The sequence below is a fragment of the Mercurialis annua genome, linkage group LG1-X (assembly GCF_937616625.2).
Source record: "Mercurialis annua linkage group LG1-X, ddMerAnnu1.2, whole genome shotgun sequence".
In the NCBI taxonomy this organism is placed as follows: Eukaryota; Viridiplantae; Streptophyta; class Magnoliopsida; order Malpighiales; family Euphorbiaceae; genus Mercurialis; species Mercurialis annua.
Window position 1 is genome coordinate 52,827,169 of NC_065570.1, and position 26,346 is coordinate 52,853,514.

Genomic DNA, 26,346 nt, shown 5'->3' on the forward strand with positions numbered 1-26,346 from the left:
AAGCACATAATAAGCAATGTCGTGAGAACAGATCAATGAAGAAAGATAAATTGGATGACAAAGGTTTATAGTTTTGAACGACAATGGTAAAAAAGCTTTTTCTCGAAAAAGCCATTTCTTGATCTACGTGCATCTTTTGCAACATCAGAGGCAACTAAATCTCAAAACACCATATATAAGACTTGGTGCGAGTTACTTTAATACAAATTATCTCAAAACCCACTTTGCTAGGACCATAGCTTCAAAATAGCCTCTTACTGTGCTTTCCCCGAACCAAACAAACTCAAAGAACTGCAAGGCTTTTAATGAGATACATCGTGACAAAGTAGAAACTACAAGATAGTCTCCTGAAGAGCATATGGAAAGCTCTCCTTTTTGTTCTCTTCTCCTACAACAACACTCTCTGTTTCTTTTACTATGTTCCTTGGCTTCCAACAAAAATCTATACACTCAAATAAAACAGCCATGCAACGAAGAATTGAAAATTGTAGAAGCTAATCGTCCCTACCCCCACTTCCCCAATTAGAAAAAGAGAGAATTAGAGAAATACCAAACAAGAAAGAAAAAAGAAAAAGAGTATTACCGCTCTACAGCTTTCTCATAAGGTTCTTCATTCTCCCAGTCCAGGGAAAGATAAACTGTTGTATCAAGTTCAACAGTATCACATTTTGAGGAATCCTGCCGCGGAACAGGAGCTGCATCACCTTGACTGCTGAGGTCAGACAAAGCTGTTGCAATTTTGTTGCTACCAATGAAATCATCACCATCGGACTCAGTATCACTATCATGCTCACGCATTCTCTTAACAGCAATTCTTGCATCTGCTTTAACCTCATCATAACTAGCTTTTTGCTTAGATGTTACAGCCACTTCTGAAACTCGGTGGCGGTTAGTTTGCATTTGTATCCACCGATTTAAAGTTGGAAACCTGTTTATGTTCACATAAATAAATTAAGAGCTAAGAAATAAGACTTCCATAATGTGGAAGTGTTAAAGTGATTCAATTGTCCAAAGCGTGTAATTACCTCTCAGATTGGTCAAGAGCAAACTCATAAAACAATCTGTCAGTGTCAGGTTGAGGCAATAGTCCATCATCTGATGAATTAGATATAGAAGTCTCGCTGCCACTATATAGGATACCACTCCCAAAAACACATGCTAACACAGCCCTCACTGGAGATATTTTAACCAGATGTTTTATAATATCCAACTGGAGAGGGTACAAAGGGACTTTGGGAGTTGCTGACCAACTACTACCGCAATTGGACTTAGCTGCTCTAGACAAGGAAGAGAGTACTTTATTATCTGTGCAACTCATAATGGGTATGCATGCCCATCCATGACCAGACCTCGGTGGATAAACAGGAGGCACACATGCTGATATGATCTCATGGACAAAATCAGCATACATAATGTCAGCTATCTTTCCAGCTGCATCTGTGCTGCCTTGATCAAAGACCAGACGAGTTAAAAGCTGCAAATACAGAGATAAAGCATGAGCACCTCTCGGATAATGTCGAGATAAAGGCGCGCTAACATTCCAGCCTGTGGGGATTTAAGCCAAAAGTTGAGCAGTAATGCTTCAAGGAAAAAAATTAACAATTTCCACATTATCTTGTTTTTGGTGCTTTTGCAAAGAAATTTTTCAAATAGTCCATGTTATTGAAAGAAAAACAAAGTTTTCTACAATAATCTAGACACCAGAATAATTTTAAAGAAAATATACATAACCAAACAACACAAAATAAGTCATTTCCTGCAAACGTTCTCCTCAGAAAATATTTTCTTAAATCAAGTTATTTTCTGGAAAACAAAAGTAGCCTAAAACTCAAAAACATGGACATGTGTCAATTAGTTTCCATATCCATTCATGTATTTCAAGAATATGGTTGTTCTGCAATATTTAATCTCGAAGTCAAAACAATGAATCTCTTTTCAACACTGAGAAATGGGATCGGGCTTCCCAAACTGGATTGGGCTGGTATCATCAAATTCAATGAATAATGAAATGCACTAAACAGCATCACTGGATAGGTTTCTCAATGCACTACTTAAGTACGATCTGTCATTGCTTTACTTACTGTCAGATTAATGCATTTGCTAAAACATTCATCTCATAAATATAATGAAGGTCAGTCATAAAGGCAAATTTAATTAATTATAATCTCAACTGCAAGCTCTCTAATCATCCAATAATAAGTGTTTCTACGAGTTAAGAGTGAAATAGGCTTCAAACCAAAGATAAAAGTTGAGCAAAGATTATAGAAATGCTTACATCTTTGGGCCATTCATAGACAAGAGAAAAAAAGTTGAAATCATGGGTTGTATCAGTCCCGTCAACTATCTCCCCAATTGCAGCAATATGAAGAATAAATTGTGACAGGTATGTTGTAGGTTTGGCACTTAATGGACCAAACAATCTCTTCCCAGTATCTTTTAAATCATAACCAACAGACTGCATATTAGTTTCTACACCTGCTGAACTTATGGGTATCTGTTTGACAACTTTCAGACCAAGCCCAAGAACTCCATCCTTGTCAAGATCAACCATAATTTTTCGTTCCATATGTTGTTGGTCACCTTTTACAAGATTTAGCTCAGTTTCTTCATCAGCAATGGCTCTTGCGAGATTATGAATCTTACCTATGATTTCATGGGAGAAGGATGCATCAGAACTGCAAGTTACCTTTTATATTACAATGATCATAAGGTAGGCATAAGTCATGATGACAGAAAACAATTTAAAAGAAAATGAGTACCACTTAGAAACTGCCGCTTGCCCATATGAGCGTCTTCAATCATCTGATGTAGCATACCAAGAGCGCGCTCCTTTTGCCCCTGACGAATCAATTCCTTTGATGTTGACATGATAATCTCTCCAGAAAGAATTGCTTGGAGGCCTGAATTATTATCCTGTACAAACACATCAAGTCATCCACAATGGCAATATTATGCTGCAGACATTCGCTAAAGCATCAGTAACAATTAATATTACCAGGATCAAGAGGAGCAATATCAATAAAAAAAATCAAAAGAAAAAAATGAATAAACAAAAATGGTCGTAATAGTCTTGTGGATAGCATTTGTTTATTTGCCTCATTTGGAGAAGAATGAAGTACAGAGGCAAGTGATGATGAGACGCTTTGTTGACTTGTAAGAGCATGTCATATATGTACTCGTAAGAGATTTCCATTGACACAACTATAGGTTTGTTTGCAGAAATGAGATGCAGAATCTTGAGAAACAAATAATTGTAAATATATTTCCAGTACTTATTGCTGGGCATCATTATAGAAACAATAATCAACCGAGTAACTAATATTAGAGGCAAGGTAAGCACCGTTGGACAGAGTTCCTTCTACCATAACTTACTTGTTCCAACACTTCATGCAGACATTTTAGGACACGACGTGACACAGATATGATAGCCACTTCATGGATCTGATCCCAGTAAGTGGAGCCTGTCTTTGGAGAACCTCCAGGATATATCTCAGATAACATGATTTGAGCCTGCATGTGATATAAGTAAATGATTAATTGCTAACTTAGACAGCATATTTTGGGAAAAGGGCTATGGTAAAAAGCAGAGCTAAAAAGAGAAAGAACTGCATGCTAGATGCACACAACACAATTAGAGAAAACCTACCTTCAAACACACAAGGCTATTACTGGTTAACAAGTAAAAAAAAGATATTCCATTTTTTCACAGAAAACCATAAATGTCCGATAAAAAGATTCAAAAAGTTAAAACTTAACTGATTTTAATCAAATTAATCAAGAAATCTTATCTGAACGTCAATCATATCTTAAGAGATAAAGTTTCTCTCTAAGCCACCACAATTTGATATTTTAAATGTAAATGTAAATAAAGTGACATTTGAAAACTGAGACGTTGGAAACAGGAACCACGATACCCGGGCTAGAAAATTAAACACTGTAGAAAATGCTCAGAACAAAGAGGAAAGTGTAATACATAGAATTAGTACAGTAGGAAAAGGCTTAATACATCTGCGTGTCCCTGCATTTTTGTGTTTTTGCACATAAGGTCCCTGCACTAAAGTACCCCATTATTAAATCCCTGCACTTTAACTTCCATCATCCCAAGGTCCCTCTGTTAAGGTTCTGTTAGCGCGTGCAGTACACGCGCCGTTAATGAGACTAGTATTCAATTTTGTAGTTTGATATATATAAATAAGGTCCTTGCACTTTTAATTTATACAAATAAGGTCCCTACACTTTAATTTTAGGTAAACAAAATCCTTATAATTATTTTCATATAAAAATTTATTTTAATATATATATTTTAAAAAATATATAATATATAATTAATAATATAAGATGTTAATGCAATTTAATTAACTTTTTATAATGTTTAAATTAACAATAAAAATATTTTTTAAATTAATAAAAATATTATTATTTTTTATTTTTTAATTAGAAATGAAAGCAGTCAGCTTTGTTTTGTAAGTTTATATAACACACTCAAATACAAAATTGACATATATCATCGACGTCTGTTTACTTTTTTTTTTGAGAATACGTCTGTTTACTTCTGTAAGTGTGATGTTGTTATATATTATTTAAAAAAAAATCATTGGTATAAAATATCATTTTAATAATTAATAAATAATATTAAAATTAGTTTTATTTATGTTAGTTAATATTTACTTTTAAAAAATAAAAAATCTAGTTCACTTTTATTTTTTAATATAATTAAAGAATTAATTAATTTTATTTTTTATTTAAAGCTAAGTAATTTATAATTTAAAGATTTAATAAAATTATATTAACGATCATTTTAAAAACAAAATAAAAATGATTTAAGTATTAGAGTACATTTCGTGAATGAGGCCCTTACTCAAGAAATATTCAACAATAATTTAAAAAAAAATTAAAGATAACATAAAAAATTATTAAGAAATTAGAAATTCATTCAGACTTCCGCTTGATATGTCTCCTTTAAAAATGGAAGTAGATAGCTCGAACTTGTAAGTTTATATAACATACTCAACTTCGAAATTGACATATATCAAGATCAACGTCCGTTTACACCTCTAAGTGCAATGTTATCATATTATTTAAAAAATAAAATTTATCGTTATAGAATATTATTTTAATTATTTAATAAAAAATATTAAAATTCGTTTTATTTCTCTAAGTTAATGTTTATTTGTTAAAAAAAATTAAATTCACTTTTATTTTCAACATAATAAAATAAATAAATAAATTATATTTTTTTTATTTATAGATGAATAATAATACATTAAACATTCAGTAAGAATAATGAAATTTTTAATAAAATAATAGCTAAAAGATATACTACCTCCGTTCTTTTTTAGTTGTCCATTTAGCCAATATTGCACATACCAAGATAGTGCTTCGTTTGTCTTAATTTATAAAGAAAAATACTAATATAGCCCTATTAGTTAATAAATGCCTTTTAAATTAAAACATAGGGTCATTTATTAGGAATGGGTAAACTTGGAAGTTAAGTAACTAATATCACATGGAATTACTAAATGGACAACTATTTGTAGATAAATAAAATTGGCTAAATGGACAACTAAAAAAGAACGGAGGGAGTAATTTTTGACATTATTATTATTTAAATATGTTAAATTCATACCCTTTAAAAAATATTAGTTTTAATATTTTATACTTAAATTTAATTTTATTAAACTAAAAATTAATGCATATTTATACATAATCTCAACATTTAAAAGTGCAGGGACGTAACATTAAAAAATTAAAAGTGCAGGGATCTAAAATTAAGAAAACTGAAAGTGCGTTAACGGCGTCAACACTCGCCTTAATAGAGGGATCTGGGGGTGATGGAAGTTAAAGTGCAGGGATTTAATGATGGATATTTTAGTGCAGGGACCTTACGTGCAAAAACAGAAAAGTGCAGGGACACGCAGATGTATTAAGCCTAGGAAAAACTAACAAGTTCATAGATAAGTATTACCTGATCCAAAAGTTGCTGAGACATATTTGCTGACCTTGCACAAGTCGCAGCAACATCGATACATAGAAGAACCTGACAACAAACAGACATATATCAGCTTAAAAAGGGGGAAACAGAATTCATTATTGTAATTTTGTAATTACTCACTGCAGCCAAAGGACCTAATTGGGAGCGCAGAGAAGAAAAATCAAGATCTTGCCCTGATGAAGTGTCATCAGCAGCACGTGACACCGCATCTTCTACCTGGTAAAGAAACACATACTTCAGCAAATAATGGGAAAAAGATCTTTTGAAAGAATGACAAAACTTGGTAAAAATAAATTGATTACATATGCTTTGGTTCCTCCATAAAGGGATTTATTTGGTCTAGTAGTTGGTCAGATTTTTGTTTTTGTAGTCCGACTCTATAGGAATTAGGAGCTCAAAGGTTTAAACATTTGGGAACTTTTAAGTATACATATAACCATGCTAGTGAGGCAATATCAGTAGATTCTGCGTTCAATATATTCCCGCAGCTGTTTCTTCTTGAATTGTCACAGCAATGATGCCTATGAAACCTTTGGTTAATGCCTAACTTTAGCCATGAAGCCTAAACCCAACTATATTACTCTTCACAGCACAAAGGCAGTCTGTTCTTTTACTCTTTGGGCACACTTGATTACAACCTACTTATCTATATGAATTTATTCTTTCCACAGCTTACAAGATAAGTGGAAAAAACTGGCATAAGTAGCCAAGCCTCCAGCTTTCCTTTGTCATCACTGCAAGCTCAAATGATTCTATAGATCCCTTCTTCCAGCCCACAGTCTGCATTAAGTGTTGAAGAAATCACCAATGCCATTCAATAAATGGCATATCTGATATGCACAGGTGGCATCCATTAAGGATAGGCTGGAAGAGGGATGATGAAGATGGTTTAGCCATGTCAAGTGTCAACCAAATGTAAGATTCAAGGACACAAGCACGGAGGGTTGACCATATTCAAGTACAAAGAATCAAAAGAGAAAAGGTATATCTAGGATGAGCTGAGATGAATGGTAATGAAGGATTTAACAACAATAGACATTTCCATTAACATAATTGATCATTGGAATAAAAGCTTAACAGGGTATTTTAGAATGCATATTTGCATACATGATAGCTGACACAATTTGAAAGCTATAGAAACCTCCGTTAATATTAGTATTTGAATGTTAAATTAGTTAAATGAAAGAGTTAGTCAACAAATAGAAGTTTACTAAATAATATGGCTCAAAAGACTTCATCACTTGACAACATTAGAATAACTTGTCAAATTAGAAAACAAGAGCAACAGACTGACCAATCTGGATTCAGATGCTCGTCTAAAAGCCCCATCAACCCATTCAGCCAACTCAAGGGTAGCTCTATCTTCTGCAGATAATGAGAATCGATGAACTGCTTCTTCCCCGATATCATACTTTGCTCTTTGCATGCAACTGCAGAATAAGAGTATCAAAATACTTGCATCAGTTTCAGAGAAAAGAACAATAGAACCTATAGCAATTCCGTCAGAATTAAACTAGTAGCAGATATAACATTATCAACATGCAGCACAATACACTTCATCCACTCGGACAGAATAGTTGTGTAATATTTGCCCACATATCACAAGGGAAATGATCTGCATGTGTCTTTAATGAATTACATGAAAACAAATTACTAAAATTTACAGGTTAAGAAGCTTGGATGGGGCCGCACGTAAAACAGTCAATGCCTCCTTCCATCTCCACTGCCGCTCAGATAATGGTAGAAGACGCTGCAGAATTGACAAACGCCATTGCCAGTCTTCAATGAAATGTTTGGCAAGAGATGTTCTCCACTCTAAGGCCTGTCTTCCGCCTGTATTCATACTATCATTTAGTGTATGCTCTTCAATAGTGCCTAGTGGAAGATTGCGACGTAAGATATCAAGTAACAATCCTGTGAAAGAAACAACCAGTTCATTTCCCCTTTCACATGAAGGGACATCATCATGTTCCCAAGGACATGTAGAGAGTGATGCAGAATTGGTCCCTGGTAAGGCACAATGAGTCAAATTGAGAGAGACGTCATCCATATGTAAAAGCGAAATTACCACATTGACCATCAATATCTGCATCATGGAATAAAATCATCATTATATAATCATCCAAATTGAGTAACATAACAAGAAAAGGTACAAATTTTTAATATTTCACCACTACCCACAACCTAAAATTTCAGATCCCAATTTCCAACAGCTATTGTTAAATGGCACAACTTAATACAGCATAACTATATCCACTTGTTGTAAAATGACTTTCAAGGCCAAAAGGGTAAAATTTGCCTAAAATCTAAATAAAACATGTACAATACAAAATTCCTAATAAAACAACTTCTGGAGACAATGTGATAGTCTTTCAGCCCACAGAAGATGCATGTGCTTCATGAAATTTGCAAATCTAAACAAAGGCTCGATAGACAAAACAACCACAACCATAACCACCACCAGCCTAACCCCTCTCCCCCCCACCCCCAAAACTAATTGCAGTGACCTTGCGGGGAATATTTGTAATAGCCTCCAAATGTTTTCGCAGGTCTTTCAAATGGCATAAAGCTGCTTGAGGATGACTCTCTTTTTCATCAGTCATAAACCTTCTCATTACTCCTAGTGCTAGAACAATTGATTCCAAGGCATAGCGCATGTGCATAAGTTCAATGTCTTGCATCCTATTGAAAAAACAAGAATAAATCAGCCCAATAATAAAGGTGAGCGGAACATGGAAAAGAAGATGGTACACTCCATGTAACCGCAGAAAATATTCAAGAACGCAGGCATCATATTAACAAGGACAGTCAAGGGAGACAAGCGTCATTAGTGATTTTTAATATGCTCATCATAGCATGCATTTTATCCTTAATTGAGCATGTCTATTTCCTTTAGACCAGTAAATAGAATGAACTGTTTAAATTGGGTACGCTACAAAATAACTAGAATACCACACAATTTACCAAAATATTTATTGGAGCTTCAAGATATTTGAAGCCATAGAAGAAAGTATTCATTATGAAAAGATAATTGCAATATATCTGTCTGAAATGCAGGTAGAGATACAATACTCCACATTGTAACCAACTTGCCATGAACCAAATCAAAAAAAAAAAAAAAAACGCCCCTCCATAAATTGCACATTTCTCAAGGATATAACCACCCAATTCCGCTTGTTCAACATATTCAGACAGATACATATTGCTACCAGAGTTGACATGCAGTAATAAATAATTTAAGAAGTCAATTCGAGTATAGCTCCTAATATAGCTGTTATGAACTTATTCTACTATATTAAGTTGATTGCAGGAGAAGAAGAAAAATCTAGCAATTACCTTAGGTATTAGCTTATTATTTAATATCTATTTAGTAGTATTAAGTTTCTTATTTAGTTGGTTTCTTATTTAGTATTATTATATTTCCTAGTTATATTCTAATTAGGAATCTTCTTATATCTCCTAGTTCTATTTGGAGTCTTGCTACTCAAGACAAGTTGTACTATAAATAGCTGTTTTAGCTTATTAATAAAGACAACCAGAAAATTATAAACAAATAAAGACAGGTAGCTCTCTATCAAGAACTCCCGGGTAGGCGTAGCTCCCCGTTTGAACTCCAACAATCACCATAGCTCCTCATCGCAGTAATTCTAAGAAAAGACAACCTTCAAAAGAAGGCCATCGCCCTGTGACACGATCCTTATCAACTAGTCCTAACAATAGCACTTAGAAAAAAACATCCTTCTAAATACCTTTTCCAGGCTGCGACCGTCGAAGCAATTGGCTGCATGCTAATTAACTCAACAGCATCCTGGAATTTTATGACTGGAACAACATCAAAAAGCACCTGCAGAAAAAATTATAAAGTTTTAGTTCAGTACCTGATTAAACTGGAAAATGAATTAAGTGCAAGGTATATGCATTAAGTAGAGCAGCATCTTGCATGTTAAATTGCCATCGATAATTAAATCCTTTAAAACTACGCAGCAATCATGAAAAAGAGAAAAAAGCACCATATAAATGTTCGATGTTTGTAAAAATTAATAGACCAAGGCACATCAACAAAGCGACTATTTACACATTTCAACAAAATAAATTTTATATTTTAATTAAGAGGGCCTTCTTGCTAAAAGTGCAGGGAGTTTGTTATCCAAAAAGTTATCTGCAGCATACTGACAATTAATTTGAAAAGCTAATCCAATGTCTAATGCACAAGAGTCTTACACGAAGAGGACTCTGCACAGAAAGTCTTTCCAGCACAAAGTTCTCAACAAAAGGTTCTGATTGAGCATCTTCATTTGCAGCCAGTAATTGCTGGTTGCCAGACAGCAATAATGAAGACTTTGAATTCCATGAGCAACCAGAATTGACACAAGCAACAAAAGAGGCAAGATCAAGTTGATAGCATAATGAATCGCACAGATATTCCACGCAAGATCTCTGTCAAAGCCACAAAAGTAAGTCACTAGCAAATTCAACTTATCCTTTATCTAAATCAAAGAATGATGCTATGAAAATATTAAAAATTAAATAGTACCAACCTCATCCATTTGATTACCGTACAATGCAGATTCTTCCAGCCGAAATACTTGCGACTTATTAGAGGTCCAGAGAAATTGCATTAACTTCCTTCGAAGTGGTGTCTTACCTGACAACAGGTCCCAGCCCATTACAGCTACAAGGGGCCTAAGGCGCGGAAATAGCATAAGGACCTGGGATGTTCATTAATAAATGACACAGGTAGCAAAATTTAAATTTGCAGAATAATAATTATGATTCATAAATGTCACATTTAACTGCTTTACATAAAATCAGACACATACATCACTGGCCACTTGAAGCTGCTCCCTCTTGACAGCAGAGAGTACCATATCCATGACACATTCAAGGACATGTAATCCAGAAACCCGTGCATAATGGTATAAGTCTCTCATGCAAAAACTGACTGCAATATTCCAGGACGGAGATGGATCATTTAAATCATCATCTACTCTGTTTTCTGCAAGATATCTTTGAAAGCGTTCTAAAGGAGGTGGAATTTGATTGTTGTCAAGTGCTAGCAAGGTCTCAATCTCCTGAAGGAGCATGTCGTCCTGGATAACCTGCAAAAACCACCTTGTCTATCATTATATCCAAATTCCAAACTATAAACATCTATCATACCATAAATAGCACTAGAAGAGCTGAAATTTCTTGGCTAAACCCATCTAGAGGCCCTTGTACTATATCATTTTTGTTCAAAAAGCCCCTGTACTATTTTTTTGTTCTTCAGGTCCCTCTACTTACATAATTTTTGATTTTCAGGTCCTTTTTTAGTTTTTTCCAGTCCCTCTACTTACAATTTTTTTGTTCCTCCAGTCCCTCAAAAGGACCTAAAGATCGGAATTTTGTCCAGTACACGGACCTGAAGAACAAAAAAATACAGCTGTCACAAAATTGCAATTTCTTTTGAGTCATCGCCCCCCCAAAAGGATGGTTAGGAAGAAGCAAACAGTTCTTCATTTCATTGTTAAGGAAACCAAAATGTAATACAGCTGTCACAAAATTGCAATTGGATTAAGCAGTGTAGTTGTCAAATAACCAATCAACCCCAAAGGCCAAACACTTAGGGGAGATTCCAGCTCTAGTTTTATATCTCTAACAAACTCCCGCACACAAATATCAATTGAATTTGAATCGTCATCAAGCATGCCCGCCTAATTTTATGCTCAAATATTTAATTAATCAAATGAGAGTTATCAAAGTTCAACTCTAAACCTTTCAATCATAGAGACTTTGACACCGTGTCAAATAGCCAATCAACCCAAAATCTCAAATTGTTAGGTGAGTCTCCAACTGCAATTTTACTATCTAGTATCTCCAACGGTATCAAATGCCAAGTAGCCAAATAATCATTAGGGATTTGACATAGTAGCCTCCTGAGGTCTAATTACTTCAATTTTAACTACTTCATGCATCCCTCTTGGACCAAATTTAATAATATTAATTGAAATTGTTGCAAAGCTCGGCATCCAAAGGTTTTTCTAATAACTAGAAATTTGAGAGGCATCTATCACTCAAGCAACCAGGTCTAAGTTTCCTCTACAAACTGCCAATTGCTAAGAAATCCTTGCATAACTTTCTTATGTTGATACATGTAAGTATAGCACTGATATCTAAATATCACCACTAGGAGATATGAACCGCCTTAAAAAGTATCCTAACATAGGTTCCACCGGCATGCTAGCCATGATAGAGCAAATATTAGCATTACCTGAATTAATCCAACAAGTTGACTACAGTTTGTTGAAAGAGCCTCTTCATAAATACATAGCATTTTTTCTTGCATGACACTCCATGAGTCTCCATATCTTTCCCTTCTTGACAAAACCCTCACAAGGAGATCTTGCAAAATCGTGCTATTAGAAACATCAAAAGGTAATGGAAATAAATAACTATATGATAATTAAGGAGGTAGCGACATCTTTAAAATATTCTCATCAACAAACAAAAAGTTAAAAATAAACATACAAAATCAACATTTGTGTCGCAATCTAATTACTTATTCAGTGATACCAATAAGTGTCTACATAACGAATTCAGGTCTACGAAAAACAAATGCTCATACAATGAACCCCCAGAGAGAAAAAAGGTATTGTAGCCCATGCAACAAAGCCTCGAATTATTGAATAGTAATCTTTTACATGAATAAAACTCCCAGAGAGCAAAAAAAGACGAGAGAGAAGAATGAGAAGGAAAGATGAATATATTCAGCAATAATAATTCTACACATAGAAAATTCTCCCCAAACTATATCCATGACACTGCTTGTGCATTACAATTTCACAAGCACGCAATGATTACTCAAACAATTATGGATATAATTAGTTAAGTATGCCAAAGCAACTTTTGAACTTGCAGAGAAACACCGGCATATCTTCTAAGGTTTACTAGTAAGCATCTCCTAAGGAACCATTTTACTAACTTAAAATTCTTCAGTGCGATCAAAATGATAAGATCTGACTATAATGATCCCACACTGACCCAACAATTCTACAAAAGAAACCAATAAATAATAAAAACATTGTTGCAACTTTAATTTCATCTTCACAAGATATACAAATACACATACCGATATTCAGCCTCCTCCACTCCACGGTCAACGTGCAGATAGCGAATATGAGAAATGGCACCATCTTCATCACCTCCCTGCAAACAATCTTTAATAGCGGACAAATGCGCGAACTGAACACTTCTTTGAATCGAAGTAAGCACATTCGCCTCCTCTTCCGCATCCTTACTCGCCTTCTTATCTCTCCTAACAGTGATAGCTAAACCAGAATTATCAACCTTCTCATCATCTCCCTCTAATTGTTGCTGTATATTCGAACATAAAGCTTCAAAAATATCAGCATGTTCGAGAATTACCCTCTTTAAAAATACAGTCTCTCCTTCTTCAATCAAACCAACATTTCCATTCTCCTCGGTAGCAGCATTTTCAACATCATTGCTTTCAATTAGAATATCAGGTTTTAATCTCTTAACCCCTAACTCTACAAACTTATCCAAAATTCTCAAATTCTCACCTAATTCTCCACCAGCGTCTTTCAAATCCTCAGTACTAGCATCACTTCTATTCAACGACTCCCCCTCCTCTTTTTCTTTCTCACTACTAAAATCATCACCCTCCTCCTTTTCCTTCTCAATGCTCTCCAAGTCAACATTCCTCCTCATACTCTCCGTTACAACGTCGTTCAGTATTTGAACTAACAACAAAAACTCCGCTCGCAATTTTAAATTACGAGGATCGAAGCTCCATGTGCGTGAGGTGGCGTTAGCACCATACTGTAAGAGTTCTAGGGTTGATAGGTAGGTGAGAAGAGACGGAGATGGGCACGATGGTGACCATAGGATGTTATCGAAGCGTCCTGAGTTGGCTACTATTGTTTGCAGTATTGATAGAGCTAGGTCAGGACTTTTAGATCGGAGAGCCAATAGTATTGCTCTTAGTGGCTCGAATTGTGCTAGATGAAGATGGTTTGCCGCTAGGCGGGAGAGTAGTTCTGTTTCTTTGTCCATTTCAGTGGATTTTGATCAAAATCTGTGATTCGCCATTGTTGGGGTTAGGCTGAGAGGATGAGAACTGAAAGAGGAAGCTTCTCTTTTACGACTCGGATGAACTGTGAAATTTGGTGTTTGGTTCTCGAGAAACTGAACGAAATCAAACCGGAGCAACGTGGTGATTAACTAACTGACACTGAAAATATATGGATGAAACGATGCTGTTTCATGTTGGGAATTTGGTCCAAAAACCTTATGGCCAGGCCCATCTCTGTCTGGGCCCTTAAAGGGCGTTATGCCACATCTTGTACACGGAGCACATAACAAGTCACTACTTAAGCCTGCAACAGAAGCCACGTCACTGTAACACTGTTGCTACTGCCTATGTGGAGCATGCCACATCAAACAACATTGTATCAATTGGGCCACATGTCATATGCCATGTATCAATCATGCAACATGTTCACAAAGATAATCACACATTACCAACAAATTTGAATCAGCATACGTAACATCTGACGTGGTATAATTTATGTTTCAATATGTTATAACTCGAAATTTCACATCAATAAGAAAATAAGAGCCCATTACATTTGCTTACAAAAATGATAACACAATCTCTTTATACAATATACTTATACTATTCAGATATTAAAGTTTCTACACCTAAAAATTAAAATTTATTTCCCATTTTTTAATGCCGCTAGTTAAATACTATTTTTCTGCCAACGAATCTTCACGTTCACATTAGACTCCAAACCATTTTTTAGATCCATCATGTTCTATGTTAATTATATCACGTGAACTATCTTGGTCCACGACGATTACATATTATTCACTTTCGAGACCTATACATGTGGCGTTTGCCATGTCATGAGCTCTGCCTATATGGTCTCACACGTGCATATATATATATGCCATGTCATTCTTATGCAGCATTAAACACATCCGTTGATTGCCCATTGCGGTGCCTAACACGTCATTACAAGATTCTTCGAGTTACCCACTCTGTGGAAGGCACGTACCACGTCATGTGTGTCTTCTACAGTGCAACAGAGACTCTGATGTACAGAAGCGAAACGGTGCGTTTCATACGAGGAAACTCGAAAGAAGTCGAAGCTAGAAAGAAGGCGGGTAAGGCCAAAAGACAAAACCACTCCTGAAATTCAAATTAACCCTAGAAAATAAGGAAAGGGGAAGCGGTAATCTTTTTAACCCGAAGAAGGGGAAGGTTGTACTTGTATGTATCTGAAAAGAGAGGTAAAAAAAGTGAAAATTTTTCGTTTTAGGCGGGAAACCGACTCTCTCTATGTATATTTACCCTCACTCACATTAAAATTAAATCGCTCGTTTTGGTATTCACTTCATATCGTTGACATCTGTAAATCAAAAATGGCTGGCCTCCGGAGACATTCTCCGACGGCGAATAATATCGCCATCGAAGAAAAACACATGACGGACGACGACGATGCAGTAATCGTAGCGGATGATTTGGAAACTGAAATCAAACATCTTCGTGGACGCTGGGAACTGGCCTCTGTTCTTAACTTCTTAAGCGTAACTAATCATTTCTAATTTTTCTGAGTTTTGATTTTATTTTGTTTTTGGAAGATTTGCGTTTTAACTTGCTTGCTTAATGTAATGCTGATACGCGGTGAGATGGATTTGTTGTTTAGGTTTTTGAGCCGGTTATCGGGAGTGATTTGAAGTTGACAGCAGAGGAGATTGAGGCTGCTCTTGTTCAGCCAGACACTTCGCTTGCGCAGCTTCACATTCACTTATTAAAGGTTTTTTTGTTTTCTCTTTATGACTATTGATTATTATGTAGGATTTTGTGCTTGTTTATTTAAAACATGATTTTTATCTGATTATTCATTGATCGTGACTTTTTCAGTATTGTGGCAACAAAGAATTCCTTTTAGATATGTCATATGTAGATTATAATTCTGTATTATCAATCATTTATACTTGGAAAATGAAATGTAAGCTAATAGATTATAAACAAGGAGAAAACAATTGGTTGGTCTTTCACGTTGTCTACATTTTTTCCAAAATCTGTTCTCTAGATTCTAATATTTGTAACACTTTTGGAATTGATACCAGGGGATACCGCCTGTGAGTAAAACGTTGAATGGCAATACATGGGTGACTGCACTTTGTAAGAAATTAGCTGTCTGGTGGCCTTGGGTGAGTGATTCTTTACCCTTGTTTTATGTTTAGAATTATGAGTGCTTTGCCACCATATATTCATGCTTGTGTCTACCATGGCAGGTTGCTGAAGGCGAGATACCCTTGACCACTGCCAATGGGTATCACTTAATTCTAGTTACTTATTTGTTATTAGTTGCATATGGACACCTTTTCTTTTCTTGATTAGCTCATAAGTCATTCCCTGAATGCTGCTTGTCGCTTTGATTTGTACAGAGAGGAGATATCTAGATACAATAAATTAGATCCAATACATCGTCTACAAATTCTGAAAGCACTCTGTGAAATTCGTGCCAATGTACATTTCATTGTCCTTGAGTATTTTGAATGACTGTACAATATTGTATTTTTAAATGTGTCTGTACACTGTTGATTTGTATAACTTTTTTTATTATGTCCATATGTACACAATCACCATTTCTTCTGTGTCATTATGAACTACTGAATAATCTATACTTTCTGTTTCACAGCAAGAGGATGTTGTGTCGCACATTAATGATTCTTTGAAAAATGGAACTGAAATCTCCTGTTTCCGCAAAGAGAAGATTGGGGGAGATGGAAACTTTACTTTCTTCTGGTATTTTTCTAGCATGTTCTTAGATTTATGGTAGCTGACTGCTTTAAGTTTTGATCTATTCAACTCTGCCCATAGGTGTGATGGAAGTCCAGTCATTGGCCATAGATTGTATAAGGAAGTAATGAAGAATGAACAAGGGACAAAAATGAAGGGGAAAGCATCTACTAGTGTACCAGCATTTTCTGTTGAGTGGGAAACCCTAGCAACCAATCTTGAGGAATTTAAAAAAGCTGCGGTAAGTCAAATATTTTCCTTTGCTTAACAATTGGTTATCTTAATTGACATTATATGTTGCTGGTGATATTAGGATGAACTTTCATCGAGCAAGATATTTGGAGAAACTTTTGTTGGCAAAACTGTTGAAACCAAGTTTCTTCCTCTTGTTAAGACATTTCAGAAGGTATCCAACATTTTCTTATAATGATTGAACGTTATCTGTTTTAATGTTTTATTGTTTTTTCTTGGCACCAATGCCTAATTTCTTAATTTTCCATCACATCTAACAGAAGAAAGAAAGGGCACTTAAACGAAAACAAATGAAAGAAAGGCTTCCGAATGACTTTAGATCCTATTGTACCGGGATTATTCGTTCCAGTCGCCAGCGTAGGCCTGTCAGTTATACATTTGGTATGATGGAATTATTTTGTTTATATTGCTTATCTATAATACTTTATCTGGCATATCCTATTAATTAAATTATGAGAGGAAGTAACTAGTTCGGTGTACCAAATATACAGATGAGTATGATCGTGCAATTGATGAGGCTATAGAAGTAACAAGGTGAGACTTTCTCAGACTGTTTAGCCTTTAATTTGTAATTTACTTTGCTAAGACATTGACCTGTGAGCTACATTTCTGTTTTCTTCGCAGTTTCTTTTTTAGAAATGAAATTATATGTTAGCTGTTGTGAAATTCTTGGAATCTTTGTTTATCGAGTGATGGAAAGGAATATTGCTAGCTTTCTGTTGGAAGTGTTTTCCTCACCTTTTAAATGGGTTTATCCCTATGACTTTCTCATATTGAGAAGAATTGGTTGAGAGGTACACATGTGAAAAATATATGTTAGGTATATTTATAAATTCTAAACTATATAGTAGTATTTTAAACTTCAAGGGATAGATTGTCTCGTTTTTTTACTTTCTCTTAAATTTTGGTTTTCAACAAGCATGCTGAATGTTATATTTTTGTATTGCCTACAATTTAACTTTAAATTCCTTATTGTTGCTGGTTTTTAATTAGGAGGTATGAATCTTCATAAACTGAAGAAGACTTAGTTTTTTAAATTTCTGGAATAATTGTTCCTGGATTAGCTTTTGATAAAGTTAGAAGTTATTCTCTTAAATGTTGCATCTGAGACTGCACACTTCATATTGATCGCATCACATCAATTGAAGATCCTCTGGAGCATTCTCCATGTTGTGCTTATAACTATGCCATTCAGGGAAAGCGGGACAATAACAAAGCAAAGCAAAGAGGAGCATATTAAGCAGGGAAAAGAAACCCACACTGAAAATGGTGATTCAGATGTGGGCACAGAATCGAAAGATGAAAATATTAAAAAAACCGACTCCACCATCAATGAAGCTAAGAGTGATGGTATTCATAAAGATAGTGATGATGATGATGATTATGACGGAAAAAGTGTTGATGATAGTGATGAGGAGTTGTGCAATTCTGGTGATGTAAAGGCCAAAACTGTTGATAGGGACTGTTTTAAGAAGCCTTTTGGATCACGATGGAGTATGAGGTTGGCCGGGGCTATGAACCATCCTGTTGCAGAGAACGGGAACTTAGCTACGAGAAACACACTGAGGCACAGGCCAACAAGAAATTCTGCCCTGGACGCTGTAGTACTTGATTCCGAGGATGAAAACTTGTCTCAAAATACTAGTACTAGCCAAAGTATTGGACATGAAGAGTTATCATCAATAGTAGCTGATTCTGAGGAAGGCAGCGAGGGCTAAATTTTCTGAACAAATGAAATATGCAAGTTCGTGGGTATCCTATGAATTTTGGTGCACATAATTAAACATGTGGAAAATTGTTGTTTTGAGTACTTTAATTGTAGTTTTCTACTTTTATTTATCTGCATCAGATTATGAAAATATGTTTTGCCGATCTTGAAAGAAAGCATGTATAGTGAGATTTACCATTATTCTAATCAAGTCTTTTGTATTTGTCTTCCTTCCGTACGATTTCTACTCTTTTTTATTGACATTTTTGTTCCTTGCAGGCCAGAATAATTGTAATGATGTTGTCATTAAAAATTTAATTATCAAAAACACATTTATATATATAGTTACAAGAATATCATCAACTAATTAGTTGAATTAAATTATTTATTGATTATACATTTTCACACTTAATTGTCTTAATAAACCATAATGAATATTTTAGATAATAAAGTAATTCAAACTATTGGTAAAGCATCAATAAGTTAACCAACTTTGTTAATCCCTGTGCATATAAAACTTGTTTTCCAATGGGAGAACATTGTAAAACATCAAAAGCTAGCAAACTATCTAATCTTGCGCATATGGAATTTTTACTGTATCCTTGTATCATATACAGATATGTTAAGGCAGAAAGCTATAGTAAGGAATTGACATTGACATTTGAGCCTTCTGCTTGAGTTGCTAGCTTCACAATCACTATCTTCTCCACATCCTCACTGATTACAAAACCAAAGGACTTCCCACACAAGCCTAACGAGTCGATGAACTGTTGGCAACAACAAAGAAAAAGAAACCAAAGCAAGCTTAAAACATGAACATAAAAAAAGATTCTTCAAATTCAGATAAGCGTAAAAGTGTTGCACTTACGTTAGGATCACCAATTAAATGGGATTTATTCTGACACCTAATCCACAGAGTATTTAGATTTGGCAATCCTTTGAGGAAGGAGGCAATGATTGGAACTTGTTCAACCAATGAATCGTCAGCGACCAGAATTAAACGCTCGAGATTATCGAAATACATTACCTCATCGTTTTGCATGAAAAACATCTGCAACATTAAAGAAAAACTATCACTTTATGAAAACAATTGAAAGAAAGGGAAAGGGGACCAAAAATAAAAAGGAGCAACAGCTACCTCAATAGGCCAGATGTTGATTTTCAAGACTTTGACATGATTTAGACTTTGAAGTAGCGCAGCGACACAGTAAATTGAGCTCTTGAAATGCTTGCAACAGCAAGCTAATTCCCTGCTCTTGTGCTGACAAGAAGGCTTAATAGCAATTGCAGCAACCTCAAGTGCCATGAAGTTCTCTAAAAAACTAAAATCGACAGGATCTCCTCCCCACCTAATAGTCCGAAGATTCGGAGCCACGACTGACAATGGGAACTCATTTGAGTACTTATCGAATGAGTTTAAAGTCAATGTATCAAGCGTTTCAGAATTGATAACAATTCGCCTTTTGAGGTCTGTATTGAAATTTTTACGCTCTGGAGAAACTATTTCACAATCTGATATTGTCAAGTCTAGTAGCGATGAACTATCTATTTTAAGCTGGCAAAACTCTGCGAACTTGCAGTTGGAAATCTCTATTTGCTTAACAGATGGATAAGAAATGAAAAAACTGCAGCTATTCTCGAAATGGGAGCCAAATATTCGAAAAATATCAAGAGAGGCAGAAACTTTCATGATATCAGACTCGTATGGTCCAAAAAGTTCGACTTTTTTAGGATAAAATAACTTGAAACCCACAAACTTCTTAAACTTGGATCCATGATCTGTGAAATTCTCAAGAGAGAGGCAACTGAAGGATATCCGAGATAGGGTCACAAAAAGACACCGGGAAATAGTCACACTTTTCAAAGATGAACTGCGAATGGTTAAATGCCAATCACAATAATGACTCCCGAAATGACAGTCGTCCAAGTTCAGCTCTTCAAGAGACGAACTGGATATGATAAGGTCATAAATGCACCGAACTTTCACAAGATCTAACCTTTTCAAAGAACCCCACCTATCAGAAATCTTAGCTCCAAATAGCTTATCAGTTAGTTTTACTGAAACTAAAACTAATTTCTGAACCGAAACCATATATTCTTCAGCCAAAAAAAAGGAATTCATCAGCAGATTCAATCTCAAAGACTTTAAAGATTGGCATCCAAAAACAGTACCAGGTAAACAGTAGTTCTTCCAACCATCAAAATCTAAAAGAATATCCAATTCCTTAACATTACACCGCGTAGCAAATTTGACCCACGAGTCAATAATACTACACCCTACAGTACTGTAGACCTTACCAAACCAATGTATACTGAACCTAACAATCTCAGTCCCATGCTTTTCCCTCGACCTCATAACATTATCAACATATTTACAGAACTGGGTATATCTTTTATGCAACAACAACTCATTATTATTTTTGGCATAAAACAGATAATTCCGTTCTTGTCGATCAGAGTCAAAATTAACATGAAAGTCTAAGTAAGGGCTGTTGAAACAAAGCTCTTTAAACTTTTTGGAAAGCAAACTCAGACGGAAGGTATCATTAGCACCAAGAAACGAAAAAATATGAAATATGATTGATTCTTCAAGACAGCTTAATCTATCAGACAACAACCTTGAATCAGGAGTACCATTTTGAGTTTGTTGTTCAGGGATCATCATGGCCATGGCTTTACGAGCAGATTTCATGCCACGCACTGTCAAAATTAGAGTGATGTGATCAAGAATTAGTTAATGGAAAGCGAAAGGATTACAAGGGTAGTGATAATACCTGAAGGAGAGCAGATTGTAGAGTTGGAAATTGGGAACGGGAGTGATGGATTTTATAGGGTTTGTGTAACGGAGAAGAAGATTGAAGGACGTTAATGAGAAGAGTTTTTGGTATTCTTGACTTCAATCTCAAGTCAAACTCCTCTATACAACCGTTTTCGTTACTCTCCATGTTACTGCGGTAAAAAGCAAAATTACTGAGGTAAAATTTAGACTATAATCATTATTGAAAATTTATTTTATATTTTTAAATATATTCTCTAAATTTATAAAAATACTCTTCTAACTTTATTGTTAAATTATTAGAATTATTAAATTTGTTTAAAAAAATTATTTTAAAGTTTAAAAACTGTTTAAAATCCTTTTAAAAGTTGTTTTTAAAAATTGTTACAAACTATATTTTTAAAAATAATGAAAAACCATTTGAAATTGCTTCTAAAAGAATACGTTAAAACAAGAATTGAAGTAATCAATCAAAGAGTAATAATAAAAAAATAAACTCAAAGACACGTTGAGATAAGATTTTTAAATTATAGATGGTGTCTAATTTTTTGGCTGAAAAATCAAAAAAAAGAATCAAACGTTTAGCGAAAATTCTCACTCTATCCAATTTATTTAAAACATTTAAATAGTAGCTAATATCGTTTTAAAAATATCTCAACTTGAAAAAGAGTGTGCTAGCGCTGATGTGAACCGCCACCTACTCGTTATGTATAAAAAATATTAAGCAAAATGTATATAACGATCCAAAAATATCAAATGTTTAGCGTAAAATTTATGTTCTATTTAAATCTTAAAAATGTTTTTGCATATATAACATATATGTGACCGTTCACGTCAGCGGCACATCACCATCAACACTTCTTTTCTAATTGGAACATTTCTTCGATATAATATGATTATAGACATTATCGAGATAACAAAAACTTACGACAGATGTTGGCTTCTTTTTTTTTGTTCATCGGGCTTAGTCTTTATAAATGTTTGAAATTTGGATTTTTAAGAAATTTTTGTTGGGCCGGGTCCATAAAACAATTAAATCTGACCCGAAAACTAACTAATCCATTCTGATCCAAGTAAAAGAACCAAATAACGGTTTGTTCGACTGAAAACCAGCGTTTGTTCTTCTTCTCCTCTTTCCTGTAAGCGGACAAATTAATGGAAACTAAGAGTACTAGAGAATCTAGAAGACGGAAGATTCTAGAAAGAGGGGCTGACCGTTTAGCTCTCATCACCGGCCGTCCTCAAAACCTCCCTTCGCACCCGTTGAATTCCAATCAACATCCACCACCGTCCGATCTGTTCGATCAAACCGCAGGTAAATTCTATAGTTGCTATTCTTAATCTTTATCGAAGATTCACAAAAATTTATAATACTTATGCATTTGCTATTGTTTTAATTGGAATTAATTTGTGTAGTCTATTAGATTAGTTTAATTGATTTTCCTTCGTTAGTGTTATAGTTTTAGAGAAAGTGCTCACCCGATGCGTGAAGTGTTCTGCGGCAATAGCTGTAGGGGTAGGATGGGGACATTCGTATAAATTAGTGAAAGTGACAAAATTTGACACTATAGCTATACTACTCATAGTGGTAATTAGAATTCTTTCATGGTTTCTTGCTGCTTGTGACTATTTTGCAGCTTCTTCTCGTAATGGCGATGATGGACGATTTGGTTCTACTTTATCGAATAAGGATTCTACTGTTAAAGCTGGACACGGGGAAAGCATCATAGAACCACCATTGAGTACATTTGAGGCCAGTAGGGAAACCTCTAGAGCTTCTGTTTTAGATGAAGGCAGCACCGAACAATCAGTTTTAGATGAGAAATCAACTATTTCCACTTCAGGCACACCGCAAAACTTAGAGTCGAGTAAACATCTGAGTAGGTTTGTGACTGCAAGTCAAATAAGCTCTGCTATCACAGCATCAGAGAGATCGCGTCTCATTTGTTCTGCCGTCATTGCCCTTTTTGTGGTATTGTCATCTTTAGGATTTCCAGTTATTGGAAGCAATTCCGCTAAGAGCATCGTAAGTTGTAGGCCTGTTTATCTTTTGCTGCTGACTAATGCAACACTTGTACTTGCACGGCTTCTATTAAACAATCAGAAAGCATATGCAAGGACGGTTCCCGGAGAAATTTCATTGATGGGCAATGATTGGGTCGAACAAGCTGGTAAGGCTTTGGAGGTTGGCCTAGTGATGCAGAAGGCAATTGACGCAGTATTGATGGATTGCAGTGTATATACAATCATCATAATTGTCGGTTTCTCTTTTATCAAGTAACTTTTTTGTACGCAATTTTTTCGTCGTAGTTCGTATTCATGTGCAACGAGATCCAAGACCCTCTTGAACCTATTGATTCTTCTTTGAAATGACACCTTTTGTTTCATTATTGCTAAAATTGTGATTTTCTCTTGTTAGTTAGAGGTGAGGGAGTGGAGCTGCTGGTTTTGCATTTCATTTCTTGTGTAGAATGCCTGGGATGTTTATGATACGTAGAGCTCATGCATTAAGGTTCTCAAATTCAAGACATTCTTTGAATGCTATTGGTGTTGTATGCAAATGATTACAGCTTCTGATTTTCCCAATGATTTCTTCTTATGTTCCACTAACCGATAGGGATTCCGAGTGTGATTGAATAGAGTAGAAACACTTCAAGATCAAACTCGCCTCGGTTCTAAATTTAAAAGCTTATAACTCTACTCGAATTGATCGAGTAATTTTACAAATTCAAACTCGAATTCAGTATAATTATTTAGAATCAAATCCAATTTGGCTTGATCCAATAATCTGTTCAAAAATTCTAAAATTAAATTTTAGTATAAAACTAAGAGTATAATTATAAATATATACAATTATAAAATATTGAAGGTAAATTAATCAAAATTCATTTAGACTTGTGGGTCTCTAGAGTTGTGTATTCTAATGTACAAATTCAATTTGGGAATACCCGAATAGCTCGAGTTAGAGCTTGACTCGACTAACATCGAGTCAGTTTTGATATTTTTTGAGTCAATGCCAAGTACTTCTGCAAATTGATTCAATTCTGTTACATCTACTGGTAGGAACTCCGATGCATACTTGAAAGAGCACACTATACTTTCAACAATGCAGCTTCTGTGCATCTATCATCAAATGACTTGACTTGAACATACTCAATAATCCTCGGGCATTATCTCAATTAAATGCTTAGTAATGTCCTGATTAAAAGCCAAAAGCTCTAGCAACCAGAATATTTCCTTTGAATACGGTTTTGAAACGTCCCCTGATACAAATTCTTGAACAACATTATTCAACTCAATTGAACTACACCCCGGAGTTTTCTTCATTTTCTTACTTCGTATAAGCTTCCACATTCTTGATACACCTTCCCATTTACCAAGATCTGCGTATATATTAGAAAGCAACACATAATTGCCTGTGTCGTCCGGTTCCAGCTCTTCGAGTCGCTCCATCGCAATTACTGCAACTTCCATGTTACTGTATGTCCTGCAAGAACTTAACAAACAACCCCATATCTTTGAATCTGGCTTCATAGGCATCGTTGCTACGACGTCAAGAGCCTGATTGAGTTTTCCGGCACGACCGAGAAGATCAACTAGACTACCGTAATGTTCGATTTCTGGGTCTATATGAAAATCCTTTATCATGGTATAAAAATACATTAGTCCCTTCTTCCAAAAACCAGCATGTGCACAAGCTGATAAAAGACCAACAAAAGTAATGCCATTTGGTTTGATATTTGTTTGTTTCATTCTTTCAAAAATGGCAATTGCTTCGTGAACTTTCCCATGATTCGCTAACCCTCCGATCATAGTACTCCATGAAATCACATCTCTTTCGAGCATTTGATCAAACAACTGGCAAGCTTGATCGATGCAGCCACATTTTGTGTACATTTCAATAAGAGCATTACATATACAGGTTCTTCTCAACAAACCATTTCTAGCACAATACATATGTATCCATTTACCAGTCTCAAGAGCTCCCAACTTAGCACATGCTGGCAATACAGATACAATACTTGCTTCATCAGGCTCAACACCAGCATTTTGCATCTCTCGAAACACATCTAACGCATCCATGTAAGACCCAATTCGCGCATACCCGGAAATCATAGACGTCCAACTTACTATAGTCCTGTTAGGCATTGCATCAAATAAACCTCTAGCTTGTCTCATTTGACCCAATCTAACATGCCCAGAAATAATTCCATTCCAAGAAATTGCATCTCTTTCAGTCATTTCGTCAAACATCTTATGTGCATCCAATAAATTATCACACTTCACATACATATCAACGAGTGCATTCTCCGTGATAAGATGAAACTTTTTACCGAATTTCCAGTAATGCCCATGAACTTGTTTGCCTAGATTTTGCTGCACAAGCCTTGCACATGATTTTACAACAAACGGGAATGTGAATTCATCAGGCAAAATTAGGGTTTGAAAATTTTGGTTTTGCCTTAGCATTTGCTTATAAACATTGATAGAGAATCTATACATGGAGTTATGTGTATATGCTCTTATCATTGCATTGTACAAGAAACTACTCGGGTCTGTCGCTCCCTTAAATAGCGAACTTGCGTAATTCATATCCTCATTTTTATCACACACATCTACCATTTTTGTCACTAAATAATTGCTTTTTGACAGTGAATACTTTATAATTAGAGCATGGGTTTTCTTCAATTCTGCTATGTTTTTGCAATTTTGCAAAATGGGTACAAAGAAATTTTCAATTTCTCTGATTTTTAAACTGCCAACTCCTGTCGCCATTAGTGAATGCAAACTCGAGAGCATAA

At 35.1% G+C, this 26,346-nt stretch overlaps 5 protein-coding genes across 9 annotated transcripts in view; 2 read left to right on the forward strand and 3 right to left on the reverse strand.

The window, feature by feature from the left end:
• Positions 1 to 14,218, reverse strand: part of LOC126662368 (uncharacterized) — a 32,078-nt gene extending 17,860 nt beyond the window's left edge. The window contains exons 1-16 of one of the 4 annotated variants that reach the window (XM_050356336.2): positions 13,101 to 14,217; positions 12,243 to 12,387; positions 10,813 to 11,091; positions 10,531 to 10,701; positions 10,214 to 10,429; positions 9,742 to 9,836; positions 8,500 to 8,674; positions 7,657 to 8,078; positions 7,287 to 7,422; positions 6,113 to 6,208; positions 5,966 to 6,037; positions 3,373 to 3,510; positions 2,760 to 2,913; positions 2,276 to 2,643; positions 1,026 to 1,474; positions 584 to 928 (exon numbers count right to left, since the gene is read on the reverse strand). In XM_050356336.2, coding sequence (XP_050212293.1) covers positions 584 to 928; positions 1,026 to 1,474; positions 2,276 to 2,643; positions 2,760 to 2,913; positions 3,373 to 3,510; positions 5,966 to 6,037; positions 6,113 to 6,208; positions 7,287 to 7,422; positions 7,657 to 8,078; positions 8,500 to 8,674; positions 9,742 to 9,836; positions 10,214 to 10,429; positions 10,531 to 10,701; positions 10,813 to 11,091; positions 12,243 to 12,387; positions 13,101 to 14,047 — 4,208 coding nt within the window. In that variant the 5' untranslated portion in view covers positions 14,048 to 14,217. Of the gene's footprint in view, positions 1 to 583; positions 929 to 1,025; positions 1,475 to 2,275; positions 2,644 to 2,759; positions 2,914 to 3,372; positions 3,511 to 5,965; positions 6,038 to 6,112; positions 6,209 to 7,286; positions 7,423 to 7,656; positions 8,079 to 8,499; positions 8,675 to 9,741; positions 9,837 to 10,213; positions 10,430 to 10,530; positions 10,702 to 10,812; positions 11,092 to 12,242; positions 12,388 to 13,100 lie in introns of all 4 variants that reach the window. The other 3 variants (XM_050356344.2, XM_050356343.2, XM_050356345.2) reach the window with 3 other exon arrangements.
• Positions 14,219 to 14,994: 776 nt separating this feature from the next.
• On the forward strand, positions 14,995 to 18,989 carry LOC126666089 (DDT domain-containing protein DDR4). Its single transcript, XM_050359050.2, has 11 exons — positions 14,995 to 15,586; positions 15,706 to 15,816; positions 16,133 to 16,216; positions 16,301 to 16,338; positions 16,454 to 16,535; positions 16,708 to 16,814; positions 16,890 to 17,049; positions 17,122 to 17,214; positions 17,321 to 17,441; positions 17,552 to 17,594; positions 18,256 to 18,989. Exons 1-11 carry the CDS (start codon positions 15,272 to 15,274, stop codon positions 18,776 to 18,778), a joined length of 1,677 nt encoding a protein of 558 aa, XP_050215007.1. The 5' UTR covers positions 14,995 to 15,271; the 3' UTR covers positions 18,779 to 18,989.
• A 262-nt stretch (positions 18,990 to 19,251) lies between these two features.
• Positions 19,252 to 21,680, reverse strand: LOC126674556 (uncharacterized). 2 transcript variants are annotated; one of them, XM_050369058.2, is made up of 4 exons: positions 21,543 to 21,680; positions 19,907 to 21,468; positions 19,637 to 19,819; positions 19,252 to 19,535 (listed from the first exon to the last, which is right to left on the reverse strand). In XM_050369058.2, the coding sequence occupies exons 2-4, from the start codon at positions 21,458 to 21,460 to the stop codon at positions 19,404 to 19,406; spliced, it is 1,869 nt and encodes a 622-aa protein (XP_050225015.1). In that variant the 5' UTR covers positions 21,461 to 21,468; positions 21,543 to 21,680; the 3' UTR covers positions 19,252 to 19,403. The 2 variants fall into 2 exon arrangements, with proteins under 2 accessions (XP_050225015.1, XP_055959858.1); XM_056103883.1 differs by having other exon boundaries at positions 19,907 to 21,680.
• A 906-nt stretch (positions 21,681 to 22,586) lies between these two features.
• Positions 22,587 to 23,943, forward strand: LOC126671257 (uncharacterized). Its single transcript, XM_050365052.2, has 2 exons — positions 22,587 to 22,859; positions 23,182 to 23,943. Exons 1-2 carry the CDS (start codon positions 22,700 to 22,702, stop codon positions 23,823 to 23,825), a joined length of 804 nt encoding a protein of 267 aa, XP_050221009.1. The 5' UTR covers positions 22,587 to 22,699; the 3' UTR covers positions 23,826 to 23,943.
• Positions 23,944 to 24,333: 390 nt separating this feature from the next.
• LOC126677287 (pentatricopeptide repeat-containing protein At2g20540) lies at positions 24,334 to 26,344 on the reverse strand. Its single transcript, XM_050371840.1, has one exon. It carries the CDS (start codon positions 26,342 to 26,344, stop codon positions 24,698 to 24,700), a length of 1,647 nt encoding a protein of 548 aa, XP_050227797.1. The 3' UTR covers positions 24,334 to 24,697.
• Positions 26,345 to 26,346: the final 2 nt, after the last annotated feature.

What these genes read in the sequence shown, in the direction of transcription:
- LOC126674556 (XM_050369058.2), bottom strand. Translation starts at nt 21,460, where the DNA reads ATGAAATCTGCTCGTAAAGCCATGGCCATGATGATCCCTGAACAACAA. An exon ending in TCAACATCTGGCCTATTGAG is followed by an intron (nt 19,820 to 19,906) that starts GTAGCTGTTGCT and finishes TTAATGTTGCAG; the next exon opens with ATGTTTTTCATGCAAAACGA. An exon ending in ATTTAATTGGTGATCCTAAC is followed by an intron (nt 19,536 to 19,636) that starts GTAAGTGCAACA and finishes TGTTGCCAACAG; the next exon opens with TTCATCGACTCGTTAGGCTT.
- LOC126677287 (XM_050371840.1), bottom strand. Translation starts at nt 26,344, where the DNA reads ATGCTCTCGAGTTTGCATTCACTAATGGCGACAGGAGTTGGCAGTTTA.
- LOC126666089 (XM_050359050.2), top strand. Translation starts at nt 15,272, where the DNA reads ATGTATCTGAAAAGAGAGGTAAAAAAAGTGAAAATTTTTCGTTTTAGG. An exon ending in CTGTTCTTAACTTCTTAAGC is followed by an intron (nt 15,587 to 15,705) that starts GTAACTAATCAT and finishes TTTGTTGTTTAG; the next exon opens with GTTTTTGAGCCGGTTATCGG. An exon ending in TAGCTGTCTGGTGGCCTTGG is followed by an intron (nt 16,217 to 16,300) that starts GTGAGTGATTCT and finishes CTACCATGGCAG; the next exon opens with GTTGCTGAAGGCGAGATACC.
- LOC126671257 (XM_050365052.2), top strand. Translation starts at nt 22,700, where the DNA reads ATGGAAACTAAGAGTACTAGAGAATCTAGAAGACGGAAGATTCTAGAA. An exon ending in TCTGTTCGATCAAACCGCAG is followed by an intron (nt 22,860 to 23,181) that starts GTAAATTCTATA and finishes ACTATTTTGCAG; the next exon opens with CTTCTTCTCGTAATGGCGAT.